This window comes from Diachasmimorpha longicaudata, chromosome 3 (assembly GCF_034640455.1).
Source record: "Diachasmimorpha longicaudata isolate KC_UGA_2023 chromosome 3, iyDiaLong2, whole genome shotgun sequence".
Taxonomy (NCBI): Eukaryota; Metazoa; Arthropoda; class Insecta; order Hymenoptera; family Braconidae; genus Diachasmimorpha; species Diachasmimorpha longicaudata.
This window is the reverse complement of record NC_087227.1, coordinates 258,814-285,823: the sequence shown is the minus strand read 5'-3', so window position 1 is coordinate 285,823 and position 27,010 is coordinate 258,814. Positions and strand designations below refer to the sequence as shown.

General features: G+C 35.7%; 4 protein-coding genes and 1 long non-coding RNA gene across 10 annotated transcripts; 3 read left to right on the top strand and 2 right to left on the bottom strand.

Annotated features, from left to right (window-relative positions):
- Positions 1–2,171: 2,171 nt before the first annotated feature.
- LOC135161012 (uncharacterized) lies at positions 2,172–4,848 on the top strand. Its single transcript, XM_064118243.1, has 2 exons — positions 2,172–4,278; positions 4,636–4,848. The coding sequence occupies exons 1-2, from the start codon at positions 2,450–2,452 to the stop codon at positions 4,637–4,639; spliced, it is 1,833 nt and encodes a 610-aa protein (XP_063974313.1). The 5' UTR covers positions 2,172–2,449; the 3' UTR covers positions 4,640–4,848.
- Positions 4,849–4,939: 91 nt separating this feature from the next.
- LOC135161051 (uncharacterized) lies at positions 4,940–26,371 on the bottom strand. 6 transcript variants are annotated; one of them, XM_064118313.1, is made up of 6 exons: positions 7,817–8,814; positions 6,658–6,861; positions 5,790–6,068; positions 5,345–5,515; positions 5,201–5,284; positions 4,940–5,068 (listed from the first exon to the last, which is right to left on the bottom strand). In XM_064118313.1, exons 1-5 carry the CDS (start codon positions 7,862–7,864, stop codon positions 5,216–5,218), a joined length of 771 nt encoding a protein of 256 aa, XP_063974383.1. In that variant the 5' UTR covers positions 7,865–8,814; the 3' UTR covers positions 4,940–5,068; positions 5,201–5,215. The 6 variants fall into 6 exon arrangements, with proteins under 6 accessions (XP_063974383.1, XP_063974384.1, XP_063974385.1 ...); XM_064118314.1 differs by lacking the exon at positions 4,940–5,068 and adding an exon at positions 7,036–7,735 and having other exon boundaries at positions 5,118–5,284; positions 7,817–8,815; XM_064118315.1 differs by lacking the exon at positions 4,940–5,068 and adding an exon at positions 7,662–7,735 and having other exon boundaries at positions 5,118–5,284; positions 7,817–8,813.
- LOC135160141 (uncharacterized) lies at positions 15,895–17,481 on the bottom strand. Its single transcript, XR_010298509.1, has 3 exons — positions 17,252–17,481; positions 16,612–17,013; positions 15,895–16,389 (listed from the first exon to the last, which is right to left on the bottom strand). It is a non-coding gene; the product is annotated as an uncharacterized LOC135160141 (long non-coding RNA).
- On the top strand, positions 18,276–19,717 carry LOC135161008 (piggyBac transposable element-derived protein 4-like). Its single transcript, XM_064118239.1, is given in 3 exon segments — positions 18,276–18,823; positions 18,825–19,422; positions 19,425–19,717. Coding segments are annotated over 3 exon segments (1,077 nt in total). The 5' UTR covers positions 18,276–18,637.
- Positions 21,447–24,192, top strand: LOC135161050 (uncharacterized). The gene has a single exon (XM_064118310.1). The coding sequence runs from the start codon at positions 21,984–21,986 to the stop codon at positions 22,968–22,970; it is 987 nt and encodes a 328-aa protein (XP_063974380.1). The 5' UTR covers positions 21,447–21,983; the 3' UTR covers positions 22,971–24,192.
- Positions 26,372–27,010: the final 639 nt, after the last annotated feature.

The window sequence follows — 27,010 nt, the reverse complement described above, 5'->3', positions numbered from 1 at the left end:
GGAGTACCAACATCTGCCGTCAAAGTTAGAATAAGTTACCGGGCTAAGGAATAAAGAATAAAAAGTTGGAAGTAAAAATATTCGAGACATATATATGTATCATAAAAAAAAAGTCAGTCATCTAGAGACTTCTTAACATTAGTATAAAAATTCATTGAGGTGAAAAAACTTGAAATATATTTGGCAAAATATTAAAAATCTCATAAAAATCAAAAATAATTTTTGAAAAAAATGGCCAAGTCCACGTTTCAATGTATTATGTTTTGCACGGTTTCGTGAACTTCACTGGTTTGAAAAAAAGCTAAAAATAAAAAAAAACAAGCTTGCATAAATACACTGCCTTATTTACAATGCCACCACTCTGAATATAACGTTTGTGCCAAAAACGTCTGATATTTGGCCGAAAAAAAATGTTCAAAAAAAACGCCGCGACTAAAGTACTTGGCGCGATTTTCCCTACTAACGAGGATTTAGCTTAGGAGGTTCTGTATCTTGAAACATACTCCAGAATCAGAAACTATATTGCCACAGGAGGTGTTTGCAGATTATGAGATAATAATGTGTTTTATTTCAATCAGTTAGAATTCCTCCATGGGTTAAACCCAGCAGAGGTGTCCAATAGTGCAACCCTGGAATTAGGGGAATTTATTAACTTATACCATTGGATAATCTGGCATCCACAGATCAATAAGTCTGGCACAGTAAGGCAGCAACGATGTTTTTGTCCAGGGACACTTCCTGAACTTATAGGACTTATATCTACAGGGAATAGCAGCTCTCATCTGATGGAGTTTTTTAGAAACCGCGCCAAGTACGTTAATCGCGGCGTTTTTTTTGAAATTTTTTTTTCGACCAAATATCAGGCGTTTTTGGCATAAACGTTGTATTCAGAGTGATGGCTTTGTAAACAAGGCAGTGTATTTATACCAGCTTGGCTTTTTTTTTTTTAACGTTTTTTCAAACCAGTGAAGTTCACGAAACCGTGCAAAACATAATACATTCATCCCAATTTCAACCAATCAAATGGTGGCATTTCCCGTCACGTGGTACAAGTAAAAGGGTTTTACTTCGGATATTTCCCTGTTTGTTGCCAAGCAATGAAAATATCCGATAAACAATTTGTACGCGTTTCAAACGCCAAAACTGTCATTAGAAAAAATCAAGTTTAAAGACTTTACCTCGACATGAGCAGGTTTGGAGGAGAATCCTTGGACATTATTGATCAAAAACTTTGAAAAAATGTTCCTAATAATACGGTGAAGAAAAAAACCACAATTTGGAAACAATTCTCTGCATTTTGTGCAGACAGAAGATATATGCTGGAAGCCATAATTACCAGTGAAAAACCATACCACACATTTAATTGCTTGAAATTGGAATGAAAAAAATAATTCAGCCAAGTACCCCTCGACCTTCAAAATTAATCGGATATTTTTGAAGGCCTTGGGGGGGTATTATTACTGATAAATTTCGGGAATTTTTATTGAGCCACACTGGAGGATTTCAGGACATTTTGTTATGGAAAATTCGGGATCTCGTGGAGAAACCAAATAGAATAGTCAGGTTCTGTTCCCTATTTCCCTGAAAATGAACAGAAAACAAGGAAATTGCTGTTAATGCATTTTTGAATTCGGGGAACGGTGACACCGAATCCCATTTAGGACAAAAAATCAAGAAATTTACGATCTCAAGGAAAAATCAAGGAAATTGATCTCCAATATTCATATTAGAGTATATATTTAAATAAATGACGAAATTCTCATTTTCGTACCGCTTAAAATTCGGTAATTTTACTGAAGCATAAGTTAGACCGGAGGTACGTCTTCCCTGACATTACTTCGGATAATCGAGATTGTACTGTAATTTTAAGTGAAATATTCTTTGTAAACTTTGGACCCTTGTAATTCACGGAAAAACATTCAACTTAAATTGAAATTTAGGATTCCTCCGTGATTGTGAAGTTTAAGAATATCGAATACAAAGCAAACATCTAAAGGTGTTTTATATTTAAAGGATTAGTTACAATTATTTTAATGGTCCTTTCCGAATATTTCGAATAAAAAGTGAAACTTTTGGTCTCAGCAAAGGACGAAAAAAATTAAGGGGTTACATGGGGTTCAAGGTTTCAAAAAATCGATTTTTTTTTGTCTTATTAAATTTTATAACATCTCTAGAATATTGTCCTAAATTTTCAAGTTGATCCGAGTAATAGTTTCGGAGATACAGCCCTGAAAAGACGGACGCTCGAGGTCAGGTATAGGCTGAGCGCGCAATAGGTATAACGTATAACGCTGCAGCTGCTCGCCTATTGTTAGCCGTAATTCTTGCCCTTTTCTTTCACTGTATAAGGTAAACTAGTGGGGAAATATTTCATTTGGTGATTTCTCGTTAAACTACGTAGTTTATTTTGAGTTTATAAGTGTTTGCTGTGAATTTTATTCGATAAAAAATGCCGTTTAAAGTGTCTAGAGCCCAGATAACGGAAGGTGTTCGTAGAAAAGATAGACCTAAGAAAAGGAAACAATCGTTTAATCCAAAAAATCCTGAGATAGATGATAATTCTTTCACGAGTTCGTCGGCAAAGAAATTAAAAGGCGAGGATAAACAGCACGTGCCAGAGGAAGCCACACTACAATATTCGATCATTGACTTTGCTCTGGTTTTTTCTACACTTTCGTCTTTTGTACGGTGTTCAAACATTATTAAAAGTGCAGGTGAAGAACAATTTTGTAATGGAAAAATAGATTTTAAACAATGCTCCAAATTCGGTCTGGGATTTAAACTTGTGGTACAATGTGAACGATGTAAACCAAAATATATTTTATCATGTCAACAAATTGGCAGAATGTATGAACTAAATCGGCGGTTTATTTTTGTTATGCGAGTATTGGGTTTGGGTCTTGCTGGATGCAAGAAGTTTTGCGGTTTGATGGATATAAGCAGCTCCTTTTTGAATCAATCAACATACGACTTTTATATTAATAAAATACATGAATGTATTACCATAGTTGCTGAGAAACTGTTCTCCTCTGCTGCTACAGAGGAAAAGCAAATGACAAGTTTAGCAAACAACATTGAAGATACGACAGATGTGACTGTCTCCGGTGATGGGACGTGGAAAAAGCGTGGTTTTGCATCACTTTATGGTGTCAGTTCTCTAATCGGATATCACACAGGAAAAGTCTTGGATGTTATTGTTAAAAGTTCATACTGTAAATTATGTGAGTCTTGGAAAAAAAAATTAGATACGGCAGAATTTGAAGAGTGGAAAGAAGAACACATCGACACTGATCAATGTACCGCCAATCACACTGGAGCATCTGGAAACATGGAAGTATCTTCAATTATTGAAATGTTTAAACGTTCTATTGTAAAACATGGCGTGAGGTACGTAAATTATATAGGAGATGGAGATTCTAAAACATACTCTGGTATTCTCAAAGCCCAACCTTATGGTGAAGATTGTGTTGTCAATAAGAAAGAATGTATTGGCCACGTACAGAAGAGGATGGGCACCCGGTTGCGTGATTTAGTGAAGAAAACCGTTGAGGAAAAGATGGTCAAAGGCAAAAAAACTCAAAAAAAAATTCTTTCCGGTAAAGGTAAATTCACTAATAAATTGATAGACAAATTAACTGTATATTATGGCTTAGCGATAAGAAGAAACAGTGATTCAGCTGATAAAATGAGGGATGCAATATGGGCTACTTACTACCACTACAGCTCTACAGACAAAAATCCTCAGCATCAAAATTGCCCTGAAGCTCCAGCCACGTGGTGCACCTGGCAGCAAGCATCAGCATCAAATAATCTCTCATCGTTCAAACACAATTATACTCCATTACCAGATGATGTTTTGACTGCAATGAAACCAATTTATGAAGACCTGAGTAAGGATGAGCTTTTGGAGCGGTGTGTTGGTGGATTTACACAAAATAACAATGAAAGTTTCAATCAGTTGATTTGGAAAATTACTCCCAAAATACTTCCAGCTGGGTCAATAATCGTTCAAATTGCTGCATTAATCGTTGCTTGTACTTTCAATGAAGGAATATCAGCATTATTATTAATTATGCACAGTATGGACCTAAAACTTGGTCCAAATTCCCACGATTATGCCCGAAAGATAGATGAAAACCGGGTGATCGCAGCCGAAAAGAAATCTACTAGCGAGACTCGTGAAGCCAGGGTGCGTCATCGACAGGAGCAAGAGGATGCCGTGGACATTGCAGCTGCAGCAGGTTCTCTACTTTATGGCCCAGGAATCGACGATTCAATGTAAGTTGAAAAAAAGATTTTTTTTCCCACTTTTATTGTCTCCAAAACTTTAAACGCGTTTTTCTCAAAACTATATTTTCAAAGTCGGTTGTCAAGATTTCTTGCGAACTACTCAACCGATCTTAATGAAATTTTACACAAGTCTTCGAGATATCATTTACAAGGTCTTGAACGAAGGATTTTTTTTTTTTTAATTACAACTATTTAAAAATAAAAAATTTCGAGAAATTTTCATCAAAATTTGCATTTTTTTATAAAAATGTCTGCCAAAAATCGAATTTTCATTTTTTTTTTCCTTCGTCCAATACCTAGTTTGTTGTCTTTACTAAAACACGAATTTTTTTACTTTCATTTCAGATAATCCTGAAAGAAGTTCTGCTGACAACGCGGAGGCACCTTTTTTCCAAGGGACTGCCGGAAATGGCGTCGTAATGGCCGCCATCTTGATATTTTTTTTGAAAATTTCACAAAATGTTTATTAAATATGTATCTTTTAAATAATAAAAAGTTTCATCTAAATATTTCATTTTTCATATGCAAAAAAAATTATTGAAAAAAGGCCGTTTTTTGCCCGAGGAAACCCATGTAACCCCTTAAGTATGAGTGGAGAATGAATAAATTGTTCATTAAAACTCGGGAACAGACTATAAGAAACATTTTATCGCATTCTAGTTTTATTGTCGTCAAATGAATTGTTAATATCTGCTTTCCGATAGAGTCAAATGAACTAAATCCAGTGGAGGATCAATTCAGAACGTCAGCATTTTCCTGCCTGAAAAATCCTTCGGAGCTAACGAAATAAATATGGGTTCATCATTAATCCGTAAATATTAAGCGGTATAGGGAAATTGCTTTTCCTCTTTTTATTTTTCATGCAAAAATAAAGAAAAAAACATTTAGTATTTTTCATTATAGATCATACTTTCGTCATGTTACATCATTCTACACACTCTGGGTCAATCTGGGACTGTTGCTCGCCAGCTTCTTTTCCAATAGAGCAATATGTCTGAAAAAAATAATGTTTTCGTTATACTTGTTGGACTGTTAAGTTTAGTAAGAAACCTACCTTCAGCCACCCGTCTATTCCTTTCTCGTTATAGAATAATGGAATAAGTCTGTCGTTAATAGAGGCATGCAAGTGGGTCAATGCTCTCTCTTTAGCTCCATCCAACCTCTCCACTTCAGATGTAATAATATCGCTTAGATCATGTTGGAGAATTTTCAGCACCTCTAAATTCTATAAAAAAAATTTTTGCTAGAAAATATAAATAGATATTCTTGTTAAATAATGCAGATCATTTAACAACTATCGCCATACAGAGAGAAGAGTTCAATAAAAGTTTATTGTATTTCATAATATATTAACTAACAATTTAGAATTTTGTCAGGAGATGAATTTGTATGAAATGCACGGAAAAAAATATCTTATGATCGCTACGTGAATTGTTTTTTGACTTGAAATGAACAGATGTTCTCTCTCTCTCTCTCTCTTCGTATAGGCAATTACATACGTGAACGGCACAATTGTACGGGGCTGTTGCGTTGTCTTTACTCGAGAGAGTACTACAATTTAAAGTTTTCTTCTGCATATCTGATAGAATCGTTTGAGCGAGATCAAGCCTACTAGTGAAGTACCCGAAGTACTCGTTGAATAATTCTTTCGCTTTCTCTGTATATTGTGACATTTCTTTCTGATGTTGTTCACTCATTTCAAGGAGATCCGAGATATATTGCTGACAGTCCTTAGAGAATTTCGGATTTTCGGCAAATGCGGTGCGTTTAGGCCCATACTGAAAACATAATTGTTGGATTAATATTGCAAGTGCTTGATCAGAATGAGTCTTTATTAATTTCCATTTTCATTAATTTATATATAACTCGATCACCGCCCTAATGCAATTGTTGGAAGATCCAGGAACACACTCACACTCACACTTGTTCAAAAACTACTCGACAAATATTTATATTGAGAGTGTGGAGAGTAATTTGGAATGGCTATGGGCTATGGAAATTGGAAAATCTCGCCTCAAAATTCATCGCATATTTCCCTCAAGCTTCTCTATGTAAAAATGACTGTCAAATTTTGAGAGGTTGAATGGTAGGAAGATCAAAAGTGGAAAACCCCATGAGGGGTAATATTATATGATAAGTTTGCAGCCCTAGTAGCATTATTCCCGAAAATAGCCATAATCCATCCAAATCCACATAAATGAAACTATCCTATTTGTTTAAGAAGATAAGAAGAATTATAAATCATTGGTGAAGTTATTATTAATGTATAGGGGTAATCCAACAACAATTAAGGCAAATGATTTCCCTCATTTTTTAATCACATGATTCATTCTGGAAATTATGATATTGTTGGCTAGATGACATTACCTTTTGCTGAAAGTGGCGGTGCATCTCCGGGCCATAATTCAACTGAACACTGCTGATGTTGCCATTGAAAGAGTCAACAATTTGGCGAACTTGGCCATCAGCGGCGAGAATATCGGTAGATGTATTGGCAATGCGTTGTTGTATCTCAACAGTTATGTTCATATAGGAGTGACGAGACACAGCAGCGGAAAACACTATCTGTAACTATATGTAAGGCGAAAAAAAATAATGAATGTCTGTACTTGCTGTGATTAGTTTGATCGTACAAGTGAAATTTTTTCATTTTCAACAATAATACATTTTTAAATGAGCATGTAGTCAAAGACAATGATGAATATGCTGAGAATAATAAATATTCAACTCAATTATTAAACTTACGACTGAGAAAAGGAGGCAGAGAAGCACGAAGGTCCGCATGATAATTAATTGGTCTTTCTCCGGTATGGATGTAACGCACGATAATAAGACATATGGTTTGAACACCTTAATTTATAGGCAGAACAGCCGGAAGTGATTTTGTTTTCATGATAATTCAACCACTAATAACCAAGAGATGACGAAATTTTTTATTTGATTTGTAATTTATGGCTTTTACATTATGGACTGTCCCCATATTGATTGATTTAATAGTTAAGGTCGTAAAGATTCTTATCTATTTATTGAAGCAGAAATCCGATATGATGATACTTTATCAGGGTACGATGAACCTTATGTAGGGTCAATGAGCGTTAATGAGCATTTCCACAATGACGCATATCATGAAAGGAAGTCAAAGTCAAATTCCAAGGCATTTCACAAATATCTAACGTTATTTCAAACTTGTCATTAGTAATTATTCTCTTCATCATTTGCGAAACTTTTCCTTCAGTATGGATTTTGTTACTTCCATCTCAAGTACGAGTTGACTTGACAGTCAAGCCATTAATACCTATTCTCATACTTATCACAATTTCATTATATCCATAAATTATATTCATATCATTTCGTCAATATTTGACACTTGCCATTATTAATTATTTCATTCCTTTCTTCCAGTATTCACAAAACGTTGTCATTCTAACCTCACCTTCTACGTCGCCTTGAAATTTATTTTTTGCTGAATTATCTTCTCTATCCAATAGAGGATTGCAATAGAGGTTCGATGCTTTGAGTGACTTACATAGACTTGATGAGTTTGAAACAAAATCAAAATATATTCGTCAATCATTCCACAGATATCTGGAGGCCTTCATCAACGAAATTACCATTGAATGCCAAATATCGGTTCATTTATTCATAACACAACACACAACTCTTCTCATGGTGTACTTAGTCGTCACTTATATCTAATTTATATGTTCACTTCTATGAATTTTCTAAATGATTAGCCGCCTATCAAACATGATCAGAGGATAGCGCATTTCGATTGATTGTCACATCCATCGAAAATTGCATTATTTAGGTTTTTTTAAAACAATTATTGATTTTATACAATGAGAAATAATTAAATCATAACTTTCTCTTTTTTGTCAGAGATATTAACTGAAAATGCCTAAGGGAAAATCATTAGACAATTAAATTATTCGAGAAAGATAAATTTTTCGAAAAAGTCTCACTAATGATTCTTAATGTGTTTCTTAATGAAGACCTTAATCCATGTAACTTAAATTCTATTAAGTAGCATCAATTTGATAATACATTGAAATGTTAAAAAAAGATCTAGACCAACACTCAATGCGTTATTATAGAAACCACTTTGCGAGGTTCTGACTTTCCGAAAACTCGCATGGCCTATTGATCTACTACTCTACTTGTATGTTGTCAAACACTTGGGCTATTGGGAATCCATATGATCGGTTAGGATAAATAGCCCAAGGATACTTTGCAACCATGCCCGGGTTGTGCCGCGAGTAACTGACACAAACATGGCTCCCGAATCGAATCGAATTCCCATTCATGTCTCCAACCGGGGCAGGGTTTCCGACAACGAGAGTTGGGTGATCTCATTCATTCATTCATTCATTCATTCCCTCATCGTCGTCATCATTTCTCATAAATTCCGCGAATGAGACAGTATCGGGGAACAACGCAAAGACGTTCCTCTCGTTCTCCGCTTCCATCGACATCGGATTTCTGTCTTTACATTTTTGCGACGGTATCGATCGGGTGACTGTTGCCATTCAGGCGCGGATTTGGAGGGTCTACCTTTACAATATCTATTTTAATCGAAATGTCTTTGTCGGCTTGGTAGCGCGCGACTCTTTCCTGCAGTAAAATATTCACAGGAAGGGCGCCTGTAGTTGCGCAGAGGTTTTTCCAGTCGTCCACTGTGCACCGGTCCATCCACTTTTGAGCTGCGTGAGTGATGACGGCCTCGAAGATCCCCCTAAATACCCTTCGAACGGAGCCGTACCGAAGTTCCCAATGCTTAAGCGTTAGGTCCGATAATCGACTGAAAAGTGTTTCCACTTTGTGCGCTATGTGATCTATATGAGTCCGGACCCGCAGATTTCCATTGAAATGTACGCCGACGTACCTCACGCTATCTTGGAATGTAGTATGTTTTACCCGGTTATCTTAATTGCGGGTAAGGTAATACTCAACGATTTCGCTTCCGTGCCCTATTCGCCCTAAATTGTCCCGGTGGCGGCCTCTTCTGCAAATTCCATGACAGGATAATTCCCTTTTGATGTGAAACATCTATAGGCGCACCCCTAAACTGAATCGTTGGCCTGGCGATACTTGCCGTGGCGAGCATTCGCCAGGCTATACTAAGGTATGCCTATCTATATTCTGTGTAGTAGAGTGTACGGCGTGGCTTCTCACTCAGTTCGACGTTGTTGTTTACTACGGTACACATAACCTGCGTTTTATTTAATTTTTCATTTTAATTTTTGACAATAAAATATGTGTGACAGTGATAACTCAGAAGATCAAAGTGATCAACCTTGTGCAAAGAAAGTGAAACTACACTATGGTATACTACCAAGTCATCAGTAAGTAGATCGTATTTTTCAAGTCTCCATAAATGTAATTATTATATTTTTATATTTAATTAATTATATTCATATTAATCATATTAATAATTTATATAAATTATATTAATATTATCTTCAATTAAGGATTCTTTTATTATTCATGAAGGAATTAATATAGAAAAATTTATTAATAAAATTTATACTTGCAAATCTTTAGTCATATATTGCAATAATTAACTAAGATTTGAGTTCATGAGTATATTGAAGCCACACTTAAATTTTTTTTTTTTGTGTATTTCAATATCATATTGTTTTAAATATTTCAGTTCCCAACAATCATCAGAAGGATCACAAAATATTATTATTGAAACTGGACGTCACCCTGATCAGTTAAACACAAGGCATACTATCAATGTTGTGTCAGACTTTATTAATCGAATAGTACCAGACTATTTTAAACTATTGCATCTATTGGAAATGTGTGTTCTTCACATGTTAAACTACAAGACGGAAGTGAATTAATTATGATTGTAATATACATTTCACCTAATAACAAAATGGATCATCTCATTTCATTTTTACATGAAAGGTTATTTCCTTATAGTCAAACAGGTTCAATAATTCTTAAAGCGAATAAACATAAACTACCATTATTTTTAGCTGCATATTTCAGTGTAAATTTTGCAAGAGCTGAATCAATGCCATTAATGACATTTCTTCAAAAAGAATTTCAACGGCAAATCAATAACGATCCAAAAGAATCTACTACCAAATATGGAACAACAATAGATGCTGTATTTGTGAGATATCTTGATGGTGTTTCATCCAATACTTTTGTAACGTACTTTAGTTATCATCGACCAATCGTCACAGTAATACCGGCAGAGGAAAAATCGAATATAACTATTATTGAAGCCACAGATGAAAATATTTAAATTGTGGCAACTTGATACTAATATCGAATTTTTATATCATGTAAATAAATGTTTATTAAATAAAGTTACCATTTACTGTAAGAATCTCGTAATACTTCATTTTTTCATTAGGCTATATTTAATTCCTGTAATAATATTATCTTTTATGCATATTACTTGTACACACACGATGTTTCACATCTGCCAGGCGTCCCATGACGGCTCATTTTTTTTTTTTTTCAATGCATTCAAACCGTACGGTTTATTCTGCTACAGAAAACATTTTTTTCATTTACAAACTCGGTATTTATAAACTAGTATATTAGTACAACATTAAATAGATGTTATAGTCTGTTAAATAGCCATTTTACATGAGATGAAAAAGGAATCAATTAGTAGTATCATTTTTTGATCTAGTCTTCAAAAATTTCCGAATTTCATAAGGGGGGAGAGTCCCTTTTTTTGTAATCCACTAATTAGTTTTAGACGGGACTTCTCATGGGTAGGAGAGTGCCACAACACGTGATCTAAATTTTGAACCGGGCCACCGCATTCACAGGCAGCAGACCCAACGTAGCCAGCCCTTTTCAAAGAGCCGGCCAGGCTGTAGTGATTCGCCCTGGCCATATTCACCTACGAGACAGTCCTTCAGTGCAGTTTGGGAAAACGAGAGTATCAAGGCTTCCCGCCACTTTTATAATAGTGCTCGAAATAGTTCATTCCATTGCGAACACTCATTTCTAATATCTTTATTTCTGTGTTCGTAAAAGACTGTCCTCTATACCCCTCAATAAAATCCGTGAAGGGAAAGGCAAGATCTCCCTATTAAATGGTTGAGATTTTGCACTTCCGGCAAGATGATCCGCCTCTTCGTTTCCATCAATATCAGTATGGGATGGAACCCATGTCAATTTAATTGAATCTGGCCTGTTTACACACCTTTCTTTAACATTGAGTACATATAAATATAAATAAATAAATAAATAAATATTGAAGAGCACTGAGTGAATCGCTAACAATAAAAAATTTTAGGTCAGGATGAGAATCAACTATTTTCATTGCTTCACTGAGTGCCAAGCACTCTGCTGTATAGATAAAGGCTATAGGATTCATACTAACGCCAATATTTCTGTCCAGAAATGGGCAATCACATGCTGCCCCAACCGCAATCCCACCTTTTCTCTTACTCCCATCAGTATAAATTCTGATGAATTCAGGGGACCGTTGAAAAAGAACTGGATTAGGGTTGGGCCCAGATCCAGCCTCCCTCGTAACAACGTCACCTGATTCATCATCAAGGGTTGGGGAGCTTATTAAACAATTATAATTGACATTGAAAATATTGTAATGTTTATTTGTTTGTAGAGAAGGCAATATTACTGAAATTTCTTGTATGCATTGTTTCATCAATTTTGGTCCAGTCATAGGTCTGTTGAGATAATATTTTATGATTGTGGATGAGACTTGGAGATCAGTATTCGACATGATTTTGGTAAGATAATTTTTACACAAAAAAACAGCCCTAGAATAAATAGTTGGGAGTTTACTCTCTCTAAGGAGTACACACCTAGGCGTTCAATTCCTCTAACCTAATGCAAAGCGTATGGCTGCATATTGGATTTTCTCCAATTTATCCAAATGAGAATTGAAAGACGGCATGTACATGAACAATCAATACTCTATTATTGAACGAACAAATGCTTTGTATATCATGCTGAGAGTAATTGGATCAGATCCCCACCAAGTGCCTCTAATGAATTTAACCATATTTAGACTTTTCAGAGAGAGTCTGAGAAATTTTTCAAGATGAGGTTTGAATGTGAGTTTCTGATCAAAGATGAGCCCAAGAAAACGAGCTGTTGGACTACATCTCACGTCGTGTCTTCCAATGGTTATAACAGAATTGTTGGGAGGTATGCGTCTTTTATTGAAATGGATCATTTCAAGCGAGACCCAGTTTTTTCAGATTTTGATCAATAATTTTCACTGATTATTTTTCTCACCCAAATTTCAGCCAATAGAATTGCACCATTTGTTGATATTTTGTATAGCCTACCTCGAATATCAGCGATTATTTTTCCCATCCAAATCTTGGCCAATAGGATTGCACCATTCGACGTTATTTTGTATAGTCAACACGGTATTTCAGCGGATATTCTTGGAAATTTCACTGGAAATTTTGCATGTTGATATATATAAAAAAAAACAAATGTTGAAGTAACCCTCAATTGTATCTGACAGATTAATGGCAATTCGTTGAAAATTATGTCTCATGGTGCAATTCTATCGGCCAAGATTTGGATGCAAAAAATAATCCCCCGAATACCACTCGAACTTCGAAATTATCTGATATTTCCCTCAAGGTTCCCTACAAACAAATCGGTCGTGAAGTGGTAAACTAGGATAAGTGCAGAAATCCGAATTTTTCAGGAGAGCGGAAAAACGATTTGCAGCATTGTAAGGAGGATTTTCACGCATCTAATGATGGATATTTATTTATTGCTTTAGTATTTGTTAATAACGATGGCACCAAGACTTTGTACTAGATTTGACGCCTAATTCACGCACTTATCCTCACTGTCATGATTGGCAACAAAAGATAAGTCAACTTATCTTCCTTGGCAATAAAAATGGAAAGCAGCAAGTCGTGTAAAAATAGTAAGATAAGTCAACTTATCCTTTCTCCGCAACTCAACCTCCGAGGATATGTCAACTTATCTTCATTTGCGCTGTCATAATGTCACTTATCCTCCTCATTTTTGTTCGATACTGGCACCAAAAATTGATTTTCACATATAATACCACAAGTGGTTCAAAATTATCGAATATTTCCCGATAGATTCGTTGCAAACAAATGAAGGAGTCAAGTTTTTCAGGCTAAAAAATCACGAGTGCGAAGCACGAGTGATTTTTCCTGAAAAACTTGACGACTTCATTTGTATGCAGGGAACCTAGAGGGAAATATTCTATAATTTTGAAGCTCGAGTGGTATTCAGGGGATTATTTTTCCTATCCAAATTTCGGCCAAGAGAATTGTGCCATGACATGAAAAGAGGTTTATTTGGTTAAGTGTCAGCGATAATTTTTTGAATATTTTGGTAAACAAACGACACTTAACCAAATAAACGTCTTTTCATGACATGGCACAATTCTCTTGGCCGAAATTTGGATAGGAAAAATAATCCCCTGAATACCACTCGAGCTTCAAAATTATAGAATATTTCCCTCTAGGTTCCCTGCATACAAATGAAGTCGTCAAGTTTTTCAGGAAAAATCACTCGTGCTTCGCACTCGTGATTTTTTAGCCTGAAAAACTTGACTCCTTCATTTGTTTGCAACGACTCTATCGGGAAATATTCGATAATTTTGAACCACTTGTGGTATTATATGTGAATATTCTATAATTCTCAAGCTTCTTGGAACAGAGGGGGACGAATAGTAGAGAGCAATGTCATCGGCAAATTGGGAATCAATAACTCCCACGGGGAGACCCTCTGTAATTTGTGACACATAGATAATATATAAAAGAGGAGATAAAACTCCCAGAACTGTATACCGTTCTGGGTATGGTATTACATTGAGATGTGATTGATCTTTCACGTCACAGAAATTTGACATATTTAATCATAGTGGTTGGACAGCCAATTAATGCAAGTTTATCTAGGAGAATATTAATGTCTACATTGTCAAAGGCAGATTTTATGTCAAAAAAAACCACTGAAGACGATTTTTAATCATGGTTTCCGGTAGTTTGCTCAAACATGATGATCTGTCATCATGCAATTGGACCAACTCCACATAAATTAGGTTTGGGTGTGAAATGGATGAATTGCCTGGTCCATTCCTCAGGGAAACTTCCAGTAGAGTACATATCGTTGTAAATATCTGAGGAATACAGCTTACGTATTGAAAATGGTTCTGTTTGTTGAGGGAATCATTGTTGACCCATGCATTTTTAAGGATTTTACATTTATTCCAACTATAGGTCGCATTTTTCCTTATGTCCAATGTTTCTGAAAAGTTTCTAAAGTTATCTTTTCTCTTTTGTTGGAATAATTTTCTGGTTTTAATAACAGACTCTTGGTAAAGATTATGATGTTCCTCCGACTTTGTGTAGGACCACTTCTTGTAAGCAACCCTTCTCAATCTCTTAGCCTTATCACAATCAGCATCCCACCATGCCATAGGGTTTCTATGTTGTTCAGGAAGGGCTTTCTTTCTAGGAGGAGTGCCAATTATCATATTCTAATTGTAGGAATTCCGGATATGTGTCATTTAGCTCTCTAGTGAGCTCCTCCCACCTAGTTTTAACTGAGGTCAATTTAAATGTCTCTTTATGTTAGATGTGTTTCTGTATTGTAACTTTTATATACAAAGGAAAATGATCCGATCCCAGAGTCTCATCCCTAACTACTACATGTACCCTATCAGCGAACGATGAAGTCGAGAGAACTAGATCTATATTAGATTTGCTGCGCTCATCCTCCCGAGTAATAGTATCAGTGTTAAGTAAAATCAAATGATGGCTCATTATGCTATTGTAAAGTCGTAATCCATCAGTTTTGGTCATACGACAATTCGATGACTGGTGGTGAGCATTGAGGTCACCAACAATCACAGCGTCGCCTAGAGAATCAGCAATACTAGCAATTTTATCATTTATACAATGCAAATCAATAAAATGATGGGTTCGTATTGGTTATTTTGAGTGCTACATATTCTAGGCTAGGTACACGTATGTTGTTATAAAAAATTCTTTGATAGGCAAGTTGATTTCTAACTGCAACAACGATTCCGCCTCCAGGTGCATGGGCCCTATCCTCTCTTATAATTTTAAACCCAGGTTTTGTGATACGCCACTGATTATGATGTTCTAATAATGTTTCAGTACAAATAATAATATCAAATTCTTTTGCAATTGCTAATATCTCATGATATCTTAATTGAAAACTTCGACAGTTCCAATGAAATGTTTTCAATTCTAGAGATACTATTTTCTCCGTAGATTGAAGAGGTGGAAGTTGTTGTGTGTGGGATTGCATAAGTGGATTGATGATGTGCTAACTGTTACACTGCGTTTAACCTGAGGCTAGTTTATCTTGAGGTATATTGGGAGGATTGTGACGGCGTCATTTTTAATGGATTTTTTGGATCCATGCGCTATTGGGGAAAGATTTCCGTCACTCACATTGTGGTCAAAGATGAGAGTGGGTGTAGGGGAGGTGGAAAGGGTTATGCTAGATTGGTTTGGCGTACACAGTTGCATTGGTACTTGTGACGTTTCCTTATTGCTATCTTGTAACGTATCTAGGGATGAAAGTGAGTTTTTAATGATAACATTGATTTTTTTGATTATCCGGGTGGCCCTGGACTTGTGATCTGTTCAGTTAAAAAAGGTCATATCGAGTAAATAGCGGACAGACAGGTCATTGATGGTTCATTGTATATTAGTTCGAACTATGTCCATTATTTTGTCCTTAAAAATAACAAGTCTTCAATATTTTCTGTGATTCTATCATGATGGAGACATTCATAAATAATCGTAAGATTTCTGCATTCTTCATGATTCATCACGAACTTTTTGGTGGTTTATCATAATAGATCTCTTAAAATTTAAAGCTTAAATATCCATTATTTGCATTCAACAAACGCACTGGACAACTTAATACTTAATCATACATTAAAGTTATTTTGCAGGCTGTGATTCCTTGACAACGTAAATAAAACCTTTTGGTTGAATCTTCGCAGACCCGGATACAGTCTGAACCGCAGTAGAGTGGCCATCATATAATAGCCAATTTGCTAGTGTCCAACAATATCCAACGTAACTGTCTTCAGTGTAAGCAATTATTCCCGCTAATCTGTTGACATTTTATTTATAAAAAAAGCTAATTAACCATTCAATAAACACCACGAATTATTATTAGTATTAATGTATATTAAGGCCGATCAACATACGCTGAAATAAACGACTTTAAAGTTTTTCATAATTAATCATTTCGACCAGCAACTAATATTATTCGAAAATTTTTTAAAAATCGATTATTTCTCACTTCGTCCACAATAGGAGTATTGCAACTTACCGATAATCGGATTCTCGTTGGATAGATTTGGGAATGGCATCAATAGAAGATTGTGGAGATCCTTGGGGAAGATCAATGAACAGATGAAAATTGGGGGTTGTTGTCACCACACATTAACCTGAACACGATTTCCTTCGACAGAAAACTTTTCTGAGGCTCTCGCAGAAGGGAAGGGCTTTTTGCAACTCATCATAGCTTCGTGGTGATCTCTTATAGTCAGGGGACAAAGTTGGAATTTTTCTGATATATTTACCACAGGCATCACATTCGTATAATCTCTCTTCAGTAGGCTCACTATCAAGACACGTTTTCCAGATATCAACCGGCGTACCACATACTGTCAAATGGATTGATTGTACACCGAAATCTACTTCGGTCTTACTCCGACAGACTCCTACTTCACTGAGGGACCAAAGAATCAGTGCTCGTTTCTCATAAACAGATTCAAGATTCTCATCATTAATTAATTTTACAATCAAGCCCAACGTTCTATTATCAGTAGTAAGGAATTTAATGAGTAATCCATAGCTATCATCATTGATTGCAGTGCACCACAGAATATGCGGAATTGAATCGAAGCTAGATATTTGGGAAACGTGGAGCAACTCCTCCTCAATTATGACGCCAGGTAGTAACTCACCACTTTTAAGCAATTTCACTGACTCGATATTGGATTTGTCATCTTCAGAATTGTTGGTAGTATAAAACTCTTTCACATCAGTATCCAGGGAAGATCGTTTTTTTTTTACGTCTCCAATTATCACGTGAAATTGTGTCGATTAGCAGGAATAATTGTTTACACTGAAGACAGATGCGGTGGATATTGTTGGACACTAGCAAATAGGCTATTACATGATGGCCACTCTACTGCGGTTCAGACTGTATGCGGGTCTGCGAAGATTCAACCAAAAGGTTTTATCTACGTTATCAGGGAATCACAGCCTGCAAAATAACTTTAATGTATGATTAAGTATTAAGTTATCCAGTGCGTTCGTTGAATGCAAATAACGGATATTTAAGCTTCAAATTTCAAGAGATCTGTTATGATAAACCACCAAAAAGTTCGTGATCAGTCATGAAGAATGCTGAAATCTTACGATTATTTATGAATGTCTCCATCATGATAGAATCACAGAGAATGTTGAAGACTTCTTATTTTTAAGGACAAAATAAAGGACATAGTTCGAACTAGTATACAATGAACCATCAATGACCTGTCTGTCCGCTATTTACTCGATATCACCTTTTTTAACTGAACAGATGTTTTTATAAAAAATTCGTGATGACCCTCCTTAAATTGAACATTCACGAATACGATTGAACTTCTTTTTGCAAACGAATTCAAATAACGATTGAAGATAAAAATGATTGGCAATAGATGAAAATTAAGGTAGTATGAATAACGCGGCATGCGTAGCGTCTGTGCTCATGCGCATGCGCACTCGTCCGTCAGAATAATATTCTCTAATTAATTAATATCCCATAAATGATAATTGATATACTAATGACAATGGACTATATATGACCTACAAACAATTTTCAATCCAATGAAGAGGTTACTTTTGACCTTCAATCGAAAAATAAAAAATGGGGTGCTAACGTTTGCTTAAAAAAGTTTTTCATTGATAAAAAAATAAATATTGACTATCAAAGCGAATTGATGGAATATCAATGGTCTTCAATGGATCTTCAAAGGGCCCGAATGGAGAAACTGATCAATTTTTACCTATGTGGAATTAACTACCTGGGGCTCAAGCCGCGTGACATAAATTTCTCATCTGAAATATTAGACTATTTCCTATTATTTTTTTCACCTGATCTTGTGGACTTTATTGTGGATAAGACAAATAACTATTGGGCCCGTACAGTAAATGATGACTTGCGTAACATCAAAATTGGTACAACTGTCGACGAGCTGTACTGTTTTTTCGCATGTACGCTACTAATGTCGAGAAACAAAAAATTACGGCTTAGCGAGTATTGGTCTAAAGACAAACTTTTAAAAACTGATATTTTTAGAGAAATTATGTATAGAGATAGATATTTAGTTTTATTGAAAATGTTGCATTTTGAAGATGATAATCAAAACTCTTCTGATCGTATGAAAAAAATTATCACGGTCTCAAGCAGACTTCAAAAATCGTTTAAAAACTCATTTTATCCTTTTCAAAATTTATGCATAGATGAAAGTTTTTTACTATACAAGGGCAGGACTATCTTTTAAACAATATATACCGGCCAAAAGAAGCCGATTTGGCATTAAAACGTACGTATTATGCGATTGTAAAACTAGCTACGTACTAGATACTATCGTATATACAGGTAGTGATTCACACGTGACAGAGAATACGGAAGAAATTGGCAAAACAGGAAATATCGTTTTAACACTTTTAAAACCGTACTTGGGAAAAGGTCGTTCATTGTATGTAGATAATTATTATAGTAGTCCTGTTCTTTTTAATTTATTACATAAAAATGTAACAAATGCTTGTGGGACTGTAAAGCAAAGGCGAAAAGGAATGCCTACAATTGACAGAAAATTAAAAAAAGGCGAGGTTGACTTTCGGACATCAAGTAATTTGCTGGCCCTTAAATGGCGTGATAAAAGGGATGTATTTATGTTATCTACTTTTCATACTAGGGAATTAATATGTACAGGAAAGAGAAATTATACCACTCAAGAACTTATACGTAAACCTAAATGTATAGTCGATTGTAATTCATCAATGGAAGCTGTCGACAAATGTGATATGGTTATCAGTTCCATTAAATCTATCAGAAAATCTATAAAATGGTACAAGCCGCCAATGGTATAGCCGCTTTTCATCTTGAATTAATAAGACAAATTTTACGAAAATACCATAAAGACGACTTTAGACAAAGCGCTCCTAGATCTGCGGATAAATATCCTTTGAGGCTTACTGGTAGACATTTCCCAGCAATTTACACGAGCGAGAAAACAAAACGAAAAAGTGGACTAAGAAAATGTGTTGTTTGTACTAAGAATGGTGTCCAACGACAAACACATTATCAATGTAAAACATGTGAGGTAGGACTTAGTATATACCCGTGCTTTGAAAATTATCATACAAAAATACATTATTAAATTATATTTTCTGATTAGATTATACGATGAATTTTTTACCATTTCCTTTCTACGAGCGACTACACCCGCTCTGCGTAAGATACCGCGGTATTGAGCGTATCACGGGCGATTGCAGTTGTTCCGCAAATGCACACTTTTGGCGCGGCGGCTCAATCAGCGAGAGAAGCGCGCCGGAGAATGCGTCCGTAGCGAAAGGGTTAATGATGAGAAAAAAGTAGTCGTAAAAATGAATTAACCCTAGAACGTTGCACTTACTTTTCGTACCCTAGAACATTGCACTGGGGTACAAACGTACTCCGCGCATTAGACCGCAATTTTCGTAGGTAAAAATTAAAATTGGAAAATGTTGTTATACATCATTTTCTTCGTTTTTTAATACCGAATACGATTGTGTAAGTGAAATTGCGGAATTTATTTTAAAAATCATAGAAAATTTAACTTGAACGAAAAAAAAAGTGAAAAAAATTCGATTTTTACTTTTTTTACTAAAGTTACTGTAACTTTGCGAATTTTCAACCGATTTCGAAAAAATTTGATGTTTCTTAAAGTTAAATCAATTATCTAGAAACGGTGTAAAATAGAATTTTGATTAGTGGGAAAAAAAGCAATTATTTGGAAGAATGAAAGTTCAAAAAATCGGGTTTGAAGAAAATCAGAAAAAGAGGCGGAATTGAAATTCAAAATTTATTTATTGTCGGTTATACATCAGAATCGAGTAATTATTGGTATATAATGTAAATCTATGCAAGAGTTCGAAAAAAGTGAATCAATTGTGCATCATACATTCATTACACTTAATTTGTCGGTGCTCCTCACAAACTACAACCTTGCACGAGACGCAACGAATTCGCGTTTTCCTGTCCATCGATCTTGGACAGAAATTACAGCGAATAAGTTTCCCGGGAATTTTTTCCGTCTTGACATTTCACTTTGTTCTGTTTTGATGTCACTTTCGACAATAGATAAGTTCTCCGTGTCTGACGTGTCATCTTCAGGGTCGGGATCATTGGTGACACGTAATGCTGCTCTTACAGCATTTGCTGAGCGCAAATTGTACCAGCCATTTTTTTTGAAAACTGAAAAATAGCAAATACACTAATAATCACCAACAATGAAAAAAAAAAATAGAAAAAATGAAAATGCAAAAATAAAAATCACCGTACATGAAAAAACAATGTTTTTACTCGAAAATTACATAACATTTGTTGCATACATAGTTACAAACTATTTCATAATACTCATTGTTACTTACCTAGTAAAATAGCTGCTAATTGAAAACGTATTTCGAAGAATCACAATTTCACTGTGGGCACAAAACATAAACGGGAACGTTGCACTGGGGTACAAATTAACCCCACACGCTTTTTAAAACTGGCCCACACGAAAGCCAAACGCAAATTACTCTTGTTGTCATTTCCTACTCCCTTTATGATCTTCAAATTGAATTATGATGAGGGTCTCCGGTCGATAAATACAGGATTCTCATCTTCACACATCCCTGAAGATGCCGTGGGGTATATTTGTACCCCAGTGCAACGTTCTAGGGTTAAAATTGTATTTCAAAGAGGGAAAGAAATCGCCATTACTACCGACACTTGTGATGATTAATCACGCAAATTACCTAATTAATTAATGAGCGTTGATTTTATTCCACAGAAGGATTAGATGTTGCGCGCCTAAATGCTCGGGATGCGGAGATTTGCTGCCAGATGGAAGCTTCCATCAATCAGCGACGCAGATAACCCATAAATGCGAACCGCTTAAGGATGCAGTTGCGAATCACAAATTCGTGACAAAGCTTATTGATTCTATACGCGTCGGCAATGGGACAAATAGTGCCGCTTACGATATACAACGTAACATAGTTGGCCCAAGCACGACAAAGTTACCGTATCATCGTTACAAAAAATTGATGAAATACCAAGCGGGGAAAGTCAATCCCAAGGCACCCACGAGCTTGGAGGAGCTCTCCACAACTCTGGAAGAAGAGCGGTGGAAGAAATTGTCGGAGTACAGCGGTAACCGTTCCGGACGATTAGAGTCGAAGCTCATCCGCGCTGCAAATTCGGATTCAACCACGAGTGATAACGTAGTATTCGCAGATAAGGACTTCATCGAGCTGGTGTTGAGATGAGTTCAGAACGGGACTTTGGAAGGATTCTGCGACGCCACTTTTAAGACGGTGCCAAGACGGAGCGGCGCAACGCAGCTATTGGTATTTCAGGTTGGACGATTCAACCATAGCGTAATTCTTTTTTACGCTTTAATGGAAAAGAAGACCACCGAAGCCTACGAAGCAATCCTGAACTACGTATTTTCGGAACTAGCCTGCGATTTACGGGACAAACTCGGAAAAATCCACTGCGATTTCGAAAAGGCGGAGCAAAATGCCTTTCGTAAGTTGCTGCCCCGAGTGAAGATAGTCCCTTGTCTGTTCCACTTTGCCCAAGCCGTGTGGAGACAATCTAAGAAAAAGGGAGTTTTCCACGGATTGAGGAAAAATAAAAATTTGTCTCCTGAGGAAGAGCAATTGAGACAGGAGCTGAAGGAGATCATTACATTTTTTACTAAGTTACCTCATCTACCCTCAGAAATGATCACGCAAGATTTAATTATCTCAATCGTGAAGTCGGCAAGTGATGAGGCATCAGCGAGGCTGAAGAGTTTCCGAGACTATTTCGACATCCAATGGATGAAAGACCCTTCAATATGGTCAGTCCATGGGCAATCGCACCGCACAAACAATTTTGCGGAATCCCGTAATCGGGATCTCAACGGAGCTATAAAGAGCAATCCCACACCTTGGCAATTTATCAGAAGTATTGCCATCTTCCAGACTGGCGTTATGAATGCTTTTGATGATAGGGTTGAACTCCCGAAGTGGCATAAGGTTAAAGATCCAGTGGAGAATGCCATAAAGTGGTTCAATAATGGGGGGCTACCACAACCGATGGATTTCCTAAGTGTGCTTGTTCATGGCGATAGTTTCAAACGAGACTACCAATTTCAGCAGTTCGTGGTAGCAAAAGATGAATTAACAGACTCCTCGGACTCTGATAGCATGGAAGCGGTAGGCACACACTCCCCAGTTCTTTTCACTAATGACGTCCGCAGAGGATTGATAAATCAACCAGCAGTGAGGATGCAAAGCATTTTAAAGCCGAGAATTTTGCAACACGTTAATTGCCCACTGGCAATTTCTTTGTACATGACTTTATTTGATTTCCCAATAACGATTGAAAATGCTCTGTAAATTTTTGAAGGTATGTTGATAAGGAACATGAACGCATAGAGTCATGTCAAATGTAATGGTATAAGCAATTACTTATAACATTGAATATTGTGGCTTTGAAATTATGAGCGTAATGATCATAATGTTCAATTCAGCTGTTCTCACAGCAATTAAACGCGTTGACGCTAAAATTATTTTTTTCTTGTTACGTTAGGAGTAATTTGTTGAATAAAATCTGAGGTTGAAGTGGTAGAAATGATTAGGTCGATGTATCTCTTTCATTGGTAATGAGACGATCTTGGATATGCCTGATTATTAAAGAAATTGTCAAAAGACTGGTGTTTTTTTTTCTATACCACCGTCAAATCCATGAATAATTGCATAATTCATAAAGATTTTATATTTTAATTAATTGGTTTCACCACTTCATCGTTAAATTTATCAAATTCTAAATGTCATTCAAGAAATGAGCGAAAAGATGAGTAATCATGTTCTAAAAACAATAAATTGACATTAATTTCTGATGTTTAAAATTGCAAATGTACTAATAAGCACCATGTAATTGCAAACGATACATTTGTCCAACCCTTTAGCTCCAAGAGAAATATGATCAAAAGCTAATCAAATGATACGTTTCTTAATGTTTTTTTCTTACAAACACTTGTAGTTCTATTTAATTAATTAAACTCATTTACGATTGATTCATAAATAATAACACGTACTCCAATGCCAGTGACATTACTTCATATTCATAGAATTAAAACAGATCAGAACAATCTTTGATACGAGACGAAGTAATCATCATTATAGTTTTGAAGTAGTAAAGATCTGTTAGGTTGGAAGACAATTCGATAGATTTTCCCTCTCAGCGATTTTCTCCAAAATTCGTTTTTATTCGCCATTCAATACATTTCACATATTTACATTCATATTAATTATTCATGGACGGAGCAGGAAATGCGTATGTTGCTTATAATGCCACTGGGCGAACCTCACATGTTTTCCTGGAGACATGGATGCAATTTTATTCATCAAAACTGTAGTTTTAACTGTTTAATAATACAAAAAAAAAAATTAATATACAAGTCCCTATTCCTTTCAATTTTTTGAAAATTGAAAAACGAAAGTAAGGAGTAATAACGACCATCGTATAGGCATAATTAAATTTCCAAATCAAATACAGTGCTTTGGCAGAGTGGTTAAAAAAAAAAATAAGTAAGTGGATAATATCATGGGCATCATAATCTTTTGGGATAGGGTTCAAGTCTCGCCGGATCTAATTTTTTTGTTTTCATTTACCCACAATAAACTTTAACAACAATTATTTTTATGGGATGATAATATGTGTACAACCATTCATTAATAATGGTTTTTTATTTCAAATGTCATCACCGGTAATTTTTGATGATTCAATCATAAGTAATTAAGTGTAACAATCCAAATAGTTTCTCATGGGATGATCGTTGTAGAGAAAACTAAATTCCAAATTAAAGACCGCCTTTGGCAGAGTGGGTAAGTTTATAAATATCATTGGCGCCCATTTCGAAGCCGCAAATACCCAAAACCTTCAGTTTGGTAGTCCTGCACTCGACAACATCGTTAAGCTAAAGACCGACACCTTCAAAGATGAGATAACTCATGAAGAAACAAACAAAATATCAGTAACCCAATTTGACCATAACAACCCGGCATCGTTTCCGAATACAGTACTTGAGGACAAATACTTCACCTCAACCCTAGAATTATCAGGAATACTAAAAACTCTCCCCAACAAAAAATCCTCCAGCTTCGATAAAATCCCCCACATCGCCATCAAACATATCCCCCCAATCCTCATAGAACAACTCGTCATAATATTTAACAATGCCCTGAATAACAAATACTTTCCCTCATCATGGAAGTTAGCCAAAGTCATAGCCTTAAAGAAAAAAGGTAAAAACACTCAAGACCCCGCTAATTATCGTCCAATCTCCCTCCTGCCCAACCTAAGCAAAATCTTCGAGATTATCATAAACAGAGCAATAATCAAATTCTGTGACAAAAAAATGATGATGCCTGAACAACAGTTCGGTTTCAGACGTAATCACTCCACCCTGCACGCAGCCACTAAATTCTCCTCAGACATATGCTGGTCTATAAATAAAAAAGAATGTGTCGGAGCCTGCTTTATCGACCTCGAAAAAGCATTCGATACTGTCTGGCTGGATGGCTTAATATATAAACTAATTAACAAGAACTTTCCCTCCCATCTAATAAAAATAATATTTAGTATGATTCACAACAAAGAATTCATAGTCACTAGCGGCGCCCTCAGCTCAAACCGAAGATTCAAGGTCACGAACGGCCTCCAACAGGGGACGGTAAATTCCCCTGTATTATTTAACTTATACACATGTGATCTACTCAATCTATTCGGAGTCAATGTTGACCCAGATAAAAAAGCATTAGCCTTTGCTGATGATCTCCTCATTTACGCCACAAATAAGAAAGTTTCAGTGATTCAGGAAAATCTACAATCAATTTTCAATAAAATTAACAATTACTATCACAACTGGAAACTAAAAATTAACCCCAGTAAATGCGAAACAATACTTTTTACACCTAATATAAATACAGTGTGCGCCGATGTTCGCAAGAACTGGGACAAGTTCAAAATAAACGAAAAGGCTGATGGTACAGGTATCGAGATCCCACACAAAAAAGTGGTAAGGTATCTAGGTATTTATTTCGACAATAAGCTAAACTTCCGAATCCACACCCAAACACAAATAACGAAAGCAAACAAGGCCTTTAAAATGAGCCTTAAACTATTCCAAAATAAATACCTACACGTTAGAATAAAAATAATATGTTACCAAGCCCTAATAAGACCCATTCTGTCATACGGATGTCCCATATGGTTCTCAATAAATAATAGACAAATGGAAGAATTTAGAAAATTCGAAAGAAAATGTTTAAGAACATGTCTGAACAAATTCAGAACCCCTCAATCGAATTATAAAAAATATCATAGTAATCACAAATTATACAACAGCGCTAAAATTCACAGATTCGACTGTTTTACTATCAAACTGATCAGAAATCACATTTACAAATCAACAAAACACATTAAAATTAACAACCTAATTGGGGCACCTTTTTACACAGATGAAAAATACATAAAAAAACACTGGCATCGGGATTCATCCCCCCGGAAGCATTTATTTATCTAGACAAAAACAATATGATCCAAGACAAAAACAACATACCTATAATCTACCACGCCAAGAGAGGTGGTTATCCCACCAAGATACTATATAAGAAAAACATTGATTGTAAAACAGAAAAAAATCTAATAGCGGGCGATACAACAATTTCTAGTAGAGATATGGAACTAGATCACAGAAAAAAATCTAAAATATACTGGTGGTTACCTGACCCCCCCCCCAAACCATAATTTCATAACCCCTTCCCCTGTATCATACCCCCATAACCCCTGTAAATACCCAAAAAATGTAGATATGTATATTTCCTCTAGGCTTAGATATAGTTCCTAAGTTATAATAATGTTAGTCATGATAAGACCAGTTTTACTGGCCATTTCTGGTCCCAAATACCACTGAAATAAGTCACAATAAAGTCAAAGACTCAGCACACCAAAAGAAAAAAAAAAAAAAATTTCAATACCCTAAGATAAAATTCAACCAACATTATGAGTTGCGAAGCGAGCTGAGCTCGTATGTATCCTCCTTAGCATTTAAGACACTTTAATTACGTTTTTCCCATGTTTTTTAAGTAGCATTAAGCACAAACTATGTCACCTGCAATGTTCAACCTCTATGATCTCGGCCAAATAAACATGTTTTAAAAAAAAAAAAAAAAAAGTGGGTAAGTTTATGGATTATATACTGGAGGGCCAGGGTTCGAATCTCGCCGACACCATTTTTTTTTTATTATTAACAATAAACATTAACAACAATTATTTGTATGGGATGATCGAATGAACAACTATTTATTTATCATTTTGTTAAATTTTAAATTACATCACCGGTAATTTAGGTTGGTCCAATTATATATAATTA